The sequence below is a fragment of the Leptonychotes weddellii genome, chromosome 11 (genome assembly GCF_054177405.1).
Source record: "Leptonychotes weddellii isolate Sample4059 chromosome 11, ASM5417740v2, whole genome shotgun sequence".
Taxonomy (NCBI): domain Eukaryota; kingdom Metazoa; phylum Chordata; class Mammalia; order Carnivora; family Phocidae; genus Leptonychotes; species Leptonychotes weddellii.
The window spans coordinates 80,581,335-80,596,970 of NC_138379.1; the positions used below are offsets into that span (position 1 = coordinate 80,581,335).

Consider the following 15,636-nt stretch of genomic DNA (forward strand, 5'->3'; position numbering starts at 1 on the left):
AAATCCTTCAGTGACTCCTCTAAGGCTTCAAATTCCTTAGCATTGCACATTGTCACCTCAGTCTGGCCCTTGCTGGTCTGTCCAGCCTCATCTTTCAACATCCCTCCACAGGGAACCACCTTTAGTTCCAGGAACGTGTCATACATTCATTCTCCCTGCTCCATCCTACTGTTCTCATACTTTCCCCCATGAGAACTCCACCCTACACTTATTTGCCTCTTCACTCCTTGTCCTTTTAGACTCAGCTCAGGTATTAATTATCTCCTTGGGGAAGCCTACTCTAACCACCACCTTGTAAGGCTTTGTTAGCTGCAACTGCTAAGTTCTCCTCGAGAAATTATCACGTTGTTTTTCATTTGTTTATTTGTCTGTCTCCTCTGCTAGGCGGTGAGATCCTCCAGGACAGGGGAGAGATGTTATTTATTTGTGTAACCCTAGCACTCTGCACAAAGATCAATATATAGTAGATGGTCAAGGAATGTTTGGTGAAAGAATGAACAATGGTGTCATTTTTATGAGACAGCTATGTTCCACCCCAGACAAGGCTGATTTTTACCCATCTTTGAGTGCTGGAAGATTTGAGGACAATGCCATTGTCCTCAGTTCCCTTAACCTTCTAACCATATATATCATCCCCAAAGATGAAGAAGAACTTTCCCACTTCTACCCTCCAGGCACTATCTCTCCCTGGATGGAGAAGATATTTCTTATTCCCCAAACTTCCAAGTCTGCCTAAACCGCAAAGTATTCCCAGCCCTGACCTCCAGAATCATAGATACAACTGTCTACTTGACACTTCCTCTTGGATGCTTAGATGCACGTCTAGCTTAATCTGACCAGCTCCAAATTCGTAGTCTTTTCCCTCATACCTGTACCTCTGGCATTCTTCATCATCTTAAAAAAAAATGGCAACACCTCCAACCAGTTGCTCAGGCCAAAACCCTTGAAGTCACCTTGGCTTCGTTTCTCATACTCCGTATCTGAGCTGTCAGCACATCTTGTTGGCTCCATGGTTGAAATGTATTCAGAATCCAACCACTTCTTGTCACCACCATGGCTACCTTCTTAGCCTAAGCTACCTCTATTCTCAGCCTGGGTATTGTAGTTCTCCTCACCCATGTCCTGCTTCTAGATTATTCTCCACTCAGCAGCCCACCTCAGCCAGCTCAGACTTCTCTGCCCACAGTTCTCCAGTGGCTTACTTCATACAAACTCAAAGCCAGGGTCCTTTCAGTGACCTCCATGAGCTTGGGTAGTCTGCTCTGTGTTACTCCTCTGACTTTCCCTCCTATTCTCTCCTCCTTCCTCAGCCTGCCCCAACTACACTGGCTTCCTTCTCTCCCTCAAACATGCCAGGTCTTTTTACTTACTGGTCCCTCTGCCTGGAACACTCTTTGTTCTAGATAGTTCTTTCCTTCTCAACACTTTGGGCTCCACTCAAATGTCACCTGACCAGGGAGGTCCTCTTTGACCTCTCTATTAAAAAAGCATCTCCCCACAGTTACTTTCAATCCCCTTACTCTTCTTTATTCTCGTTTATATTATGTAGATTCTATATACGGCATATTTTTGCTTATTTATTTATTTATTTATTTATTTATTTATGGCATGCCCCTCGCAACTCCCAACTGCCATCTTCCCCAGGATGGAGAAGACTCTTTGCCCTCCAGGCACCATTCCTGTCCCTCCCCCCAGTGCTTGGTGGCAGCTTGGTTCCTAGTCACTCACCAGGCGGGAGTTGTAGACAGGTGATTTCATGGGTGTGGTCACAGGGCAGTTGATTCGCTTCTCCTTCTGACGTCGGTTGCAGAACCAGACTCTTACCACCTCCTTCTCCATGGACAGCTGCTCTGCAATCATGGAGATCTCCTCGGAGCTGGGTTTGGGGTTCTACAGAGACCAAAGGGATAGAATGGTCAACAAGAAAAGGGAATAGGGTCAAGAATCAGGGAATGGGGGCCAGATGTTCCAAGGAAACAAGATAGAACAAGGGATGGATCAAAAGCTTTAGAATCAGACCTAGGGTGGAATACTGGCTTGCTTTATCGGTTACTGTGTATCCTTAGGAAACTGCCTTAACCTCTCTGAGCCTCAGTCTTACATCTATGAAGTGAGAATAATAATGTCTACTAATAGGATTTTTGTGAGGATAAAATGAGAAAATGTGTGTAAACTGCCCAGCATGGGGCCTGCCACAGAACAGAGGATCCATAGATGTGGTTCGCTTCTCTCACTTCTTCCTTCAGAAGTTCTGAAAAGAGGAGTCTCCTGTTGAGTTGGGTGGGGCACCCGAAACCCATGTTCCCCTCATGACCTGATATCCTTTTCTTGTGTTATTACTTCCTGTCCTACCTCAAAATAGGAAAAGATAGAGCCAAAGCATGTGGATCCATCGAGACTGAGGAGATATATGTATTACATATTGTATATGTATTGTATATATCTATATTATATATAGATATATATTATAATATTATATATTATATATATAGATACATATTATATAGATATATATATAGATATATATTATAAATGTGTGTATCTATCTCTCCACTCTCTTGTTCCAACCTCTCCCTCCACCCAATCTTTGATCTCAGCCCCTCTCCCTCCTTCCTACACCCCCTGCCCTTACTCATGCTGCTCCAAGAAACTAATCAGCAGGAAAAGCCAGCTCTTGTCATCCTGCCAGAAGTGGCCATCAAATCCTTGAGCCAGATGCCCTGGCAGATTTGCCGGAGTGGGCGGCAGTCTTGGAGGCCCTGGGCCCACAATGTTAAATGAGGCCAAGGGCACCTCCTCTAGGGACATGTGTGGTGTGGTGTGGATTGAGGCTCTGGAAGCTGGTACCTAAGGGATCCTGATTAGAAGCTGTGTGACACACCTGCTTTCCCCTCTTCCCTTCCCCAGCTCAATGGGGCATGTAGCTGGTATTATTAGCTGCCACATACTGGCTCAGGAATATGCTTTTGCTACAAGTTCAAACAAATGTATGTATAATATGATCACAAGCATTTAAATACATGTGGAAGAAAGAAGGAAAGACAGGTAGATGCCATTTGATGGTAGATTTTTTTCCTTCTACTTCCTTGTGTTTTCCTAATTGTTCACAATGAGCATTTACTACATTTATAATTTTAAAAAATACGAATTCATGCATAGAAAGTAAAGAATTTCAGATGGTAACTATACTTATCATGATGAGCACTTTGTAATGTATAAACTGTCAAATCCCTGTTGTATCCCTGAAACTAACATAATATATGTCAACTATAGGCCAACTATACTTAAAGAAAAAAGAAAGAATTTTATACAGTGCTCCGGTTTACCTCAGTTGAAGACAGAGATCCACCCTCTTCTGGGACCCTATACCCCATTCCTTAAATCTCCCAGTGAGAGAGACACTGGGCCCTCAAAAGATGTCAGGGCAAGAAGGGTCAGTGGGGGGAAGAAGTTCCTGGCAGTCCCTTTCATTGGCATACGTGGGGGCCTGCAGAGGGTGTGTGTGCTTGCTTTCTGACCCTTTCCCAGGGGAGGTGTGGTGCGCAGGGACCTGAGTGTGTCCGCTCATCCAACTGTGTACATCAGCCCACCCGCTCCCACCCGGGGGAGCCGCTCACATCTTGAAATCTCTTCTCCAGAGTCAGGCGGATATTGGTCTCGATGCTGGTCCGTTTCTTCCTCTTCCTACCGAACACTTCATTGAGGGTGGGGAAAGAGCTGGGGGTGTTCATCAAGGGGTCTGATGGAGAGGTTTCTGTAGGGAGGTGGAAAGGCAAAGGAAGCTCAGAGAAGAGAATGCACTGGCTGGGTCAGGCTCTGGGTTCATGGCCTTGAGGTCCAACACCACTTCCTGGTGAGCTCTCCTGCCGCCAGCAGGAGAACTGGAACAGGCCAAACATCCTGCTTCTCCTCCTGGCTCTGGGCAAAGGTCCTCCGCGCCTCCAGTGTTTGCGGTCATGGTTCAGGGACACTCGGCCATCGGCGGCATGGGTAGGTGTGAGTGGGTGCAGGCAGAGCTCCTACAAGGAACGCTCGGGAGTCTGTCTTTTCCCCAAGGGTGCCTGGATGCCTGGACGTGAATACTGAGTAAAGTGGGAAGTGGTGTTCTGAGCTAAAAGCAATGATACTCAGTGCCAGAATTTGGTGTGGATGTCACTTTCTTTTCAGTGTTTAAGTGTTGGAGCTGAGGCTGTAGGGCCGATGGGCAGGGATACCCCTCAGGAAGGATTCAGGCGTCAGGGAGGGGGTCACACTAGAAATGACTTATAAGCCCTCTTCCCAAAGGTCCTCAGCCCCTCTGGTCATCTCTCTCACTTCGGTGACCCGAAAAGAGTTGCGTAAGGGACAGCCTGTCGGGGGCAGCTTCCTTGCCCCTCCTATGTTCACATGGAGGGACTTCTGAGAGGGTAACCCCCTTGGCTGCCTATCCTTCCTCTCCACAGTAACCACTCGTCCACGTGTATCTACTGACTAGAGTCCGGCCCGGCACAGACCCTGCTCCTTCTCTCTCTGCCCACACCACTGGTTCTCAGCCAGGGGCGATTTTGCACCCCTCCTCAGGGGACACCTGGCAGTATCGGGAGACGTATTTGCCTGTCTCAGTGGGAGACAGGTGCTGCTGGAGTCTAGTGGGTAGAGACCAAAGATGCTGCTAAATACCCTGCAGTTCACAAGACAGCCTCCTACAACAGAGAATGCTCTGGCCCAAGAAATCAATAATGCCGTGGGGAAACCCTATCCCACATTGCTCCCCGACACCAAACTCTTCCACCCAGTATTCCAAACACTTGGCCCTCAGCTTACACCCTTGACCTCCTGGAATGCCTCCCAGGTCACCCTGTGGACTGAATCCTGCTAACCCCACTCCAGCTGGGGTTAGTCTAGCTCACCGTAACTCCCTGCCTTCTGAAGACTTACTCAAGATTAGCCGGATAAAGGGCTTGTGTTGTGTCTATGGCCTCCCCCTCTCCCCCATGAGACCCTAGAGGACACACTTCCCTATCTTCCTAACCTAGACATGGTCCAGAGAGCAAGGTGGATACGTGTGTTCGCTCTGGGGTGCTGCCCTAAGGTCTAGACTGGGTGGGTCTCTGGTGGAGAAAAGAATGGGGCCAAGTCTTCATGGGCCACAGACCTAAAGCCATGTCCTCCAAAGGGCCTTCTCAGGAATGAAGCCGACATTTCCATCTCCACTTGTCTGTCTCCCGTGTCTTATTTCTCAAATGGTTCCAGACTCAGGAGAAGAAGGGGTCTTACATAATGACTGCCTCAAACCCCAACACAGACAAGCCACTAGCCCCTTCCCTGCAGAATCGTCTAGGGCACTGTCCACCCCTGTGTCTCCGCCACCTACCTGCATCATGCAACCACTTCTCCAGCAGCGGCTTGAGCTTGCACATGTTCTTGAAACTCAGATTGAGGGCCTCGAATCGCGAGATGGTGGTCTGGCTGAAGTCATTGCCATAAAGCTTTCCCATCGCCAGCCCCACATCTCCCTGCACGTAGGGATCAAGAGGGAGAAGCTGGAGAGACAGGCCCCTTCTTTTCTTTGTCCCACCATCCTAGCACCAACCACACACACGGAGAACCTCCAAGCACCCACCCATCACCTTGGCTCCTTTCCAGGTGTTTTCCCTCTCAGGGGGGAATTTGGTTCATTTCCCTCCTCAGACTCCGAGTGGGCTGTGCCCATGGGCCTAACCCCTTGACTGGCTCTCATTCCTCCCCTGTCCCCCCACAGTGTCCTCAGTTTCCTTACCCACGACAACTGTGCCCTATTCTCTGGGGACACAGGGACACGATGGGCTTGCCCCAAGTACCTCGAACCTCAGGTTGCTCCTGAAACATACACTCGGGAAGCCCCGTCTCCACTCACTCAACCTAATTCCTTCTTGCTCCTTGCAAACCAGACCTGTGTGAAGCCCAGCTTAATGCGCCTCTGCTTGAAGGTCTTGGCAAACTTCTCCAGCTCTTCCAGGTCACTGGGCTCGTCAGCCCCTCCAGAGCTGGGTAGATGCTTGGGCACTGGGAGATGCGGGGACGCTTCCAGATGAGGTTCTAAAGAAGATCCTGGCAGCCCGGGGCGCCCAATTGCCTAAGAGGGAACACATGCCGAACAGATCCACAAATAATCAACTGATCAAATGGCATTTTCTGTTATTGTGTACTAACAGGTCCACTTAGAGGATGACAGACCCCTGGGTACACTTGATTCCTGTTTTTTCAGTGATGTGGAAGTGAGAACTGAGGGTTTCTATGAAGGGACAGCAAATAGCTAGAATAGTTGGGTAGAAACAGTAGGAGTGCAAGACAGGGAGGTGTCCTTTCTGGGTTTTAGGCTATGACTCATTGTTTGACTCTGAGCAGGTAACTTCCTTCTTTCAGTTTTCCACCGTAAAAGGAGTTGTTTACAAAGATTCTCAAAACAAATCTCAGAATGGGATGGGGAAAAGGTTGTTTGCCTTGCCTGTTCTTTTCCACAAAGCCAAGTAACTGAGGTGTTCAACAGGCATTAACTGAAGGTAACAGAGGACATCTGAGACTTGTTATATTAATGGAATTTCCATAGAATTTTAAACTCTTGGGACTGCCATTATACTTTCTACCCCATCCTTTTCTTTCATGAGAGTGTTTCGTTGTTGTTGTTTGTTTTTCAATCAGAGGTATTCCAGTGCCATCTACATATAGCTTGATCTCATTTACGGTTGTCAGGAGATAGTCTTCCTTCAGTGTATTTTCATAGAAAAATGGACCTTAAAACCTGGAGTCCATGTTGTGCCCTTTTGGGGTCAGGAGTGAATCCAGCTCCTGAAGACATCCATCGCTCCACAAGGAGCAAATCCCAGGCCAACGGGGCCAGGCACCGTGTCCAGTCCCGGGGCCAGTGCCCACGTGGACAACTTGGTCCAGGTCCGCCTTCTTTTCTCCCTTTCCCAGCTCACTCTTTTTCTGGACTGGGGTTAACTTTCCTCCTTCTCTCCTCCAAGACATGCAGATTTACCACTCAGATGGGCATCCTTAAGAGGAGGAAGGTAAAAGGACCAGAGAGAAGTGAAGGACTCGTTTCCCTGGTGAAGGATCTTTTAGAACAGAATGATTCAGAAGCCTTATGGATTTGATCCTGCTTTGCAGGGTGGGGTGGCCCTCAGGGCAAAGCTTCAGCCCTCCTGAGACTTCCTTTTCCTTGATTCATTTGTTTTGTAATCTGACAAATACTGAGTTCTTTGCTAGACCTTCTTCTCCTTCCCTTTCACATCCAATCAGATGCCAAATTGCATTCCTTTAACTTCCGCAAACGTCTCCATGTTCGCCCCCTCCTCTCTATTCTTATTGCCACAACCCTAAGCAAGTCCCTTATTACCGCTGCCCAGGACGATCTTAATAACTTTCTGAACAGTTTTTTTTGCTTCTTATAGTGTAAGATGTAAGAGTTGATCTTAGGCCTCTATAAGATCTCTTCCAGACCTAAGTCTATGATGATGAGATTCTGAGTCCTCAGGAGGAAGTGGAAGAGTTCAGGACTCCCGTGTTCCCATTCCTATTAGCCACTAGATGGCACCCTCTCCCCTTCCAGATGCCTTCAGTGCCCTCTCTAGCCCTGGAGAGCCAGGGTCCTTAGTGATGCGTGGGGGATCTTAGCCCAGAGAAGGGACACTGGGGCTCTGCAGTTGTTCCTGGCTCTTCTGCACGTCTATCCCTGCAGCTGTGCAGGTTATTAACTGCACGGGGGCACCCTGGTGAGGGGAGGCGAGGCAACCCCCATACAGCTCCTGCAGCTCTTAGCAAGCCACACACCTGGCATGAGGCTGCATCTGGCCAGAGGAAGGGGATCCTTCTAATTGGCAACCAGGTGCTGCGTGGAAACATGGCAGCTCTGCAAACTGCCCCCTCGCAGATCGCAGACCTGCTCACCCGCACATGCGCACACACTGCAGGAGGCAGTCTAGAACAGTGGGTCTTGAGAGGGACCCAGAGGCGAGAGACTGTGGCCTTGCGGTCTTGGGACATCAGGCCTATGGGACTCTGGTCTCCTCCTTGGGGCTTGAGAGCACCCGTGGCAGGGCTGGCGGTCACCGTGGCATCCCTGGAGAGTTAACTGACCCCTGGTCCTAAGGGGAGTGAGTGAAGCCGGGGCCCATTCAGGGCTGGAGTGGAGCGCCTGCACTACAGAGCAGGATAGCCTAGGAGCTGAAATCTCTGGGCTCTTCTTCTGGCTCCGTGGGTAATATTGGGTCAATCATTTCTCATGGCTGTGGCTTGTGTTCCCCAAGTGTGAACAGGGATAATCCCTTGCTAGTCCCTCTTCCCAGAGGGGTACGTGCCCCATCCAGGGGGTGGGAGGAAACCAGTGAGCTGCTCTGTCAAGAGCTGAGGCATTCCTGGAGGAAACAGGAAGAATGTGTTTGTTTACCTGGGATGCCAGGCCGGGCCCAGTCTGTGGGAGGAGGAGAGAGCTTTGTTGCTGTGGAAAGGGGAGAAGATTTGGCTGCAGACCTGGGTGAAAGGGGAGGGACAAAGGAACAAACAAATAAAATCCAGGCCATCTGAAAGACGTGCTCCACAGCTCTGGAATGGAGATAGCTGTCCCCACCCCCTGAGACCTGGTCAGGTCCCCTCAACCCACCCCAAGCCCCATGAACAGGGCCCCCACAGGCACGGCCCTGGCATTGCCGCACACAGGTGGAGGTGAATGAGACATGGGGATAAATATGTAAACAGCCATCCCCAAACCAGTCCTTCCGCTTGCCCGCCAGCCTGGATTGGTGCATGGGCCGAGGAGGCTCAAGGCAGCCCACTCTGGGATCTGATAACCACGCCTGAAGAAATCCAACAGGGAAGGAAAGGCTGCTGGAGCTGAGGTGCTGATGAGTTCCATTGTGCCTACAGAAGGGGGCTGCAAAGGCCTGGGCAAGTCTGCAAGGATGCCAGACCAAGTGGATGGGGCCAGACAGCTCCATTGGCCAGGGGCTCTTGGCAGAATGAGGACATTTTCTACTTGGGAGGAAGGTCAGAGAGAGAAGGGAAGACCAGGCGCCAAGCCTCTGGAAACTATCTGGTGGTATGGCCTCTACCCATTCCTTGTTTTGCCTGAGGACCACTTTCTCCTTCCCTCTCCGGGGAAATGGTCCATGAAGGGCTCTGCCTGGTTGCTGGTCATGACCGTGGCCTCCCTCTAGGAAGGGCCACAGCAGGGAGCTCTTGCTCTCGAGGCAGGAATGGAGCCATCAAGCTACCAAAGCAGACAATGGGGCAGGTCGCCCAGATCACTCAGCACAAACCCGAACCTTGGGGTGTCTGTTGTCCCTAAGCTGCTCCGGGCCACTGATGTACCGATCTGCTGATGCTGACCTTTATGCTCCCCAGTCTGTAAAAGGCAGGGCTTAATTTTTCCTTATTAAAATAAACAAAAAGCTCTTATAAGGAGCTCTGAACCGGGAGTCAGAGGCTTGAATACTAATAGTCATCTAACATGTATATTGCATTTTGAAATGTACAAATGCATTTCATATGCATTATTTCAAATAACCCTCAATAACCTTGTGAGGTAGAATTTTACTCTTATTCTATTTTTTATTAGTATTCTGTTTTGTTTCATTTTACTTTGTTTTTATTCAGAGAGGTTAGGTTAACTTTCCCAAGGACATACAGCTAGTAAGTTATTTTTTTAAATTAAAAAAAAAAATTCAACCAATGAGTTTTCTGACTCCAAATTTTGAGGGGTTTTTGTTTGTTTCTTTGTTTCCCCCCCTGTATCATACACTGTCCTCATTGGTTATATGTCTATGTCTGGGCCATTTTGATATCACTATCTTCTAAAGAGGAAGGGAATTAACTGTTACCTTCTCTTTCCTATTCTAGGAGTATGATAGACATTGCTTGGCTAAAATAGATACTTAGAGATTCAAGTATGTTCTTATTCGTCATTATAAAAATGCTCTGAGATGCCATGGAACCTAGGGATAGGGACTGTAATTCGGGCAGGTGCTAGGGACAGAAGACAGAGTTGGATTCTGGATTTCCAAAGCCTCTACCTGGGATTCGTGCACTGGTGGAAAACTCCTACTCCCTCCCTCCCTTGGGCCAGTTGGTAGAGATGAGAGAGAGAGAAGCAGTACAGGGCAATGGCCAAGAACACAGGTTTCAGACAAATTTGCAGAACTTTATTATGTCACAGGAGACATAGTATGACTATCTACCGCACAAGGTTATTTTGAAAAATGTCAGGAAAGTCACTCGTCAGAGCTCCTGGCATATCATGCTCAAGAAATACTAGCTATTATTATGAATATTCTAATTTGTTTGCTCCTGGCCAAGGGGACCTTCTCTGGTAGCCATTTCCCTGCCAAAGAACACCTGAAAACCCCCTCTACAGCCTGTGGGTGGCGCTGCAGCTCTACCCAGACAGAATCGCAGCCCACTTTCCGGAGATGAAGGATTTCCAAGGAATTGGGACTTGCCCGCCCTGCAGATCCCCAGGAGCTCCTCCTCCCTGTACCGCCACCCCTCCCCCTGCCCCCAGCTCCTGGCTACCTTGCACCTCAATCCGTACTGACCAGGACATTGAGGAAGACAGAGAGGGAGAAGCAGAGAAGGATCCTCTGCCTGGAGGGGCAATGCCGGGGCGTCCCTCCCCCAGGTGCCGAGGTAGACAAGCTGGTCTTAAAGCCAGAGGGGTGAGCCACTCACCCCATGCCCCACACTTGGGCTCCCTCATCCAGCAAGCAGTGGCGGCACGTTGCTGGACTTGGCCGATGTGGGAAACGTCAGCCAGGGTTCTTACCTTGCTGCCCAGTTTGGGTCTGAGATAGCAGGAACTGGGATACAGACTGTAGGTGGCCAGGAACCAGCACGAGCTGCTGGAGCGGATGGAGGGAGGTCATGTCCTGCACATGGGGGGGGGGGGGGGCGGAGCACAAACATCACAGAATTTACACGCGGGGGGTGCTGGCTCCATCTGTCCCACAGGGTCTCCAGACTCGGAGACTTTGTTGGCAGTGACCTTGACTTATGCCTCTGCGTAGCTCAAGTCCCTGGCACATAGTGGCTTTTCCATTAATGCTGGCATTGTTACAGCTTCTGTACTCAGCCAAGCAGTGCCTTGCAGCCCATCGTATTTAAACTTTGCTTTGTTATTCAACTTTTGTGTCTGTCAGTCTCGTCTCCCAACTAGACCGTAAAGGTCGGAGGCACAGGCTGAGGATCACCCATCTCTCAGAGGTTCGCCCTAGAAATGACATGTAATCCCAATCGTCTAATTTTGTTTTTTTAATCTCACGCCACTTGACTGTGCTAAAAGTCATGTCTTGGCCATTTCCTGGGCCTGAACCTTTCCTGGACGAAGGAGCAAGTTATTAGGTCTTAATACAAGCAGTTTGATTAGACAGAAAGTCCGTGTCCCCTGGGTTCCTCCCACCAGCTCCCAAAGGGTAAATACCAATCTCAATGCTTGGGGGATCCAGACCCCCAGGCTCAGTGCACAGAGACGGGGTAAACCCCTGCTGGATGAAGAAGAGAAGGAATAGATGCACATTCTAATCTTAAATCTTTCTAGAAAAGGGGTAGTATTTCTTCCCCAGGTCATCCAGACCCAGAGAGGGGCTGGCCACATGGACATCCGCCCTCTCAGACACTTGTCGTTACTGTTTCAGGGTGCCTCCTTCTTCCCCCCACAGCACTCTGTTCTAGTTTGGCTTTGATGCAAAAGCTTGAGGGAGGAGAGTGGGCTCACTGGAGACAGATCTGCTCTATATCTGTAGCAGTGTATGTCAGCATAGGGCTCCCCCGAAATGGCTGGCAGACACCAGCCCCCTAGCTGCGAGGTCCGTTGTTTTGGCAAGATCGGCTCCCTTTTGTCCCAGAGAGGTAGAGGTAGCCAGGCTTTCCCTTTAAGAGGGCTCCCCTGTCATCCCACCTCCACCCCAGGCCTTCATCCCTTCGTCACATTCCCCCGCAGGGCGGTTTTTCAGACCAATCTGGATTCACTGAGAGCCAGGTCTAGAGGTGAAGCATGTTGCAGAAGGCTTGAATTAAACTCACTGGCCCGCTGAGACTATCAGGGCTCCCTGGCATGGGCTGGCATTTACCCCGGACATTTGGTTTCCAGGCATCATGGCGGGTCCTTGACTCAGGTGGCATGGCCGCTGCGAGAGGGTCTGCTGCAGGGAGTCACTGAGGTCCTCAGTTTTAATCTGTACGTGGAAGCAGGAGGAGAGCATCAGTTCTGGGCCTCCCCCAGGCAGGCAGAAACAGAGACTTGGAAAAGGTCAAAGTGGATGAGGGACAAGCCCAGAGAGTAAAGAGCCAGCTCAGTGCCTGTGGTGCCCATGGGGCTGCAGCTTGATATTCCTGCCTGCTTGTGCCCTTCAGCTGGTAAGAGAGAGGCAAGTGGTGCTCTGGAGTAACAACCTGTAAGCGGGTGGGGAGGGATTCCCTGAGCTCTATCATCCCCTGGCACCGTTCGGCGGGCTGTGCCAGGACGGAGTGCAGTTTACCCTCTTGCTCAATGAGATGAGAAAAACTAAGTATATTGTAATGACTTCAAATATTTCTTTTAAATTCTGAGATGATGTTCTTGTTTTTTCCCTTAGGGGAGATGTTAGAATTTCTTTTGTGAAATGATGCTGATCTTAAATTGTATTTTATTTTCTTTTTATTTTTTATTATTTTTTCTTTAGTGCACTCTATACGTAATGTGGGGCTCAAACTCACAACCCTGAGATCAAGAGTCCTATGCTCCTCTGACTGAGCCAGCCAGGCACCCCCTAAATGGCATTTTAAAAACTCCCCACCTCGCGGAGCCTGGGTGGCTCAGTCAGTTGAGCATCTGACTCTTGGTTTCGGCTCAGGTCATGATCTCATGGGTGGTGGGATCGAGCGTCTGTGTCGGGCTCCACACTCAGTGTGGAAATTGCTTGAGATTCTCTCTCTCCCTCTCCTCAGCTCCTCCCCCTGCTTGCACTCTTTCTCTCTCTCAAATAAATAAATCCTGAAAGATAAATAAATAAAAACTCCCCACCTTATTATGTAAAAAAAAAAAAGAAAACCCTTGATCAATCTTCCCCATACTCTGTTTTTTATATTCCTGGTCCACAAAATCCCAAAGTCTGGGAGCCAGTTTCCCTTCCATCCCCAACTTGTTTTCCACAGTTATCCATCTTCTGCGTGCTCAGCTGCCTCTTCGCCCATGTGGCTTTGGTGACAGTCTTTGCCTGTCTCCCTACAAGTGGGGACATGTCTCCCTCATAGTCACTACTGCAGTTGCAGCCCGAGGGGCCTGCGATGGCTTCTAAACCCTCTCTAGCCTCTATCCACCACGTTTTGATGACAGCACACCAACCACCCACCTGTGGGTTTCCCAGGTGTCCAAGGGCAGGGCAGGATGCCACCCCTCCTCCCACCCAGAAAAAACTTCCCTCTGGCAGGTTTTTGGGAAGTCCACTGGAGAGGGGGGAGCCAAGTGACTGAATTCATATAATATGACAAAAAGCATAGGATCTAGACCATACCTTTTAAAAGACACTGGGGAGACCCTCTGATGGAAATTCTTGGCCATAGAACCATTTTCTTGGTCTACACTGGGAGTGTCACTGACATCCTAGAATCTCTCCTGTCTTAGTTTAACCCAAGTTAAAGGTTCAGATTAACAGCAAAATTTGTGCTTCATCACTGCAGAGAAATGGTCTTTGGATCACAAAAGAAAGATTTCCCTTTGGCCGGAGAGCTAGGAAGATCCTACTGAGTGACGTCAGAGACCAAGAAAAGAGCTAGTGTCCTAAATGTGGTGCCTTGCACATAGTGGGAATTCATGTGAGTTAACTGAATAAAAGACATAAAGAGAACCCGTGTCTCTAGAGTCTCTGGCGGGATACAGTCAGGAGAACGTTGAACAGGGAGCTAGACCCTGCTTCTAAGTCCTAACCCCGAGTCTAACTTACTATGCAACCTCCAGCCATCATTTAGCCTGTAGGAGACTCGGTTTCTCCATCCGTTATGATTCTATATGATTTTTCTCTCTTCCAGTCCTAAAATGGAATTAAAAGTTCCAGTTCCCTAGTGCATTTGGCAGACTTGTCTAGTCCAGGTTGCTGTGATGTTCTTAGGTAAAGCGGACCTACACAGCACCAAAAAGCTGGGGTTACACCAAAATTGGTAAGAGGGTGCTTCTTCCAGGGACCATCTTTCCAAATCACTCCTCTCTTCTCTCACCTAAAGAGACCTATCCTGGAGCCTTGGAAGCGGAGAGGAGGAAGGGAGAGAGACCGGAAGTCGCACAGTGGGGACAGAGAGTTGAGACTTTCTGAAAACTCTAAAGGCATGGCCATGTGGGAGGGATTTCCAAGACAGCCCCCATCCCTACCCCCCAGTGCCCCTCAGCTCTTCCCACCTACGCTTGGCATCTCCGTTTAAGAAGCTCTGGTGTCCTAGTTCTTCCCCTAGAAATTAGAGTTTTCACATCCTAGATTCCAGGGAAACATTTGTTAGCAGGTTTAAAAAAGCTAGGAATAGATAAGACTACTTATTTAAAACCACCAACCACCACCACCACCCTTAAGGTTTGCTCTAAGAGATTTTACTGAAACAAAACCTTTGGGGACCAGCCTCCCCTCCCCGCATCTCCCTTCTAGATCCCCCTCCTGCCCCAGGGCATCCCTCATCCCGGGGCATGGGGGGGGTTGGGTGAGGCAGGATGGAGGAAGAGGGACAGAGGGAGAGTGCGGAAAGTTGGAGCCAAAGGCACACGGGTCCACTGCGGGGGGCTTGGCAGAGCGCAAGTGGCAGGGTTCCTTTATAGACTCATTATGCGCAAAGGAGATAAGAAGGTGCAGCTATGACAGAGCTCAAAAACATGTGCTTTGCCTCCAACCTGAGTGCTATCTGTTAGAATCAGTGCCAGGTCTTCCTGCAACACTTAATTTCAGAAACCAGCGCCATCATAAAAGAAAACGCACCCTTTCATCTGCTTCCTGGATCAATTGCCCTCTAAACCCTTTTAGGGGCACTGCCGACCTCCCAGTTCTACAAATGAAGCAACTGATAGCAGAAAATTCCTTTGGGCGTTCATCTGGGGCGTTCTGACAACCCCCTCCCCACCCCAAACCTCATGTGTCATTCTCCTGACATTGTGCTTCACCAACATTTTTCTTCCTTCATTTTTCATACTTCATTAGCCTTTGGGTGTGAGTGGCTGGCAGTAACCCCGAAAGAAGAGAGTCCTATGCAAGCCAAATTGAGAGACACTAAAGGAGATTCCTTTTTCGAGGACGAGTTCTTAAAATCTCTGCTTTGGTGGGTGGGTCTCAGAAAGAGAGGAAGGGAGGAAAGGCACATCCAGGGCTCTTCCAGCCTCCGGCACACTCTGGCAATTCTCTAAGAGTCCATGGGCTAAGAAACTACAAAATTAAGAAACAAAGCCCTTCCCAAATCAAAAAATCCCTTTCACTGCTGTCAAATGGAAAAGATTGGAGCCTTTCCAGGCAACTGGGTGTTGGCTGTGGATCTGGATGGTGAGATAGAGAGGCTTCTGTTGGAATCCCATTGACTTCTAATGTGAGAACCCGAGGCAAATTGGGTGAAAATCCAATTTCCCCCGTACTTGTGAAAACCCAACCAAACCCACAGCCTGCCTGGAATCTCGAA

The 15,636-nt window shown here is 49.3% G+C and overlaps 1 protein-coding gene across 2 annotated transcripts in view; it reads right to left on the reverse strand.

Annotated features, from left to right (window-relative positions):
- POU2F3 (POU class 2 homeobox 3) overlaps positions 1 to 15,636 on the reverse strand; it is a 72,972-nt gene that overhangs the window by 6,703 nt on the left and 50,633 nt on the right. Inside the window, exons 4-10 of one of the 2 annotated variants that reach the window (XM_081799285.1) lie at positions 12,084 to 12,188; positions 10,781 to 10,853; positions 8,411 to 8,493; positions 5,912 to 6,094; positions 5,354 to 5,495; positions 3,618 to 3,754; positions 1,729 to 1,890 (exon numbers count right to left, since the gene is read on the reverse strand). In XM_081799285.1, the coding sequence (XP_081655411.1) occupies positions 1,729 to 1,890; positions 3,618 to 3,754; positions 5,354 to 5,495; positions 5,912 to 6,094; positions 8,411 to 8,493; positions 10,781 to 10,853; positions 12,084 to 12,188 (885 nt within the window). Of the gene's footprint in view, positions 1 to 1,728; positions 1,891 to 3,617; positions 3,755 to 5,353; positions 5,496 to 5,911; positions 6,095 to 8,410; positions 8,494 to 10,780; positions 10,884 to 12,083; positions 12,189 to 15,636 lie in introns of both variants that reach the window. The other variant, XM_081799284.1, reaches the window with a different exon arrangement.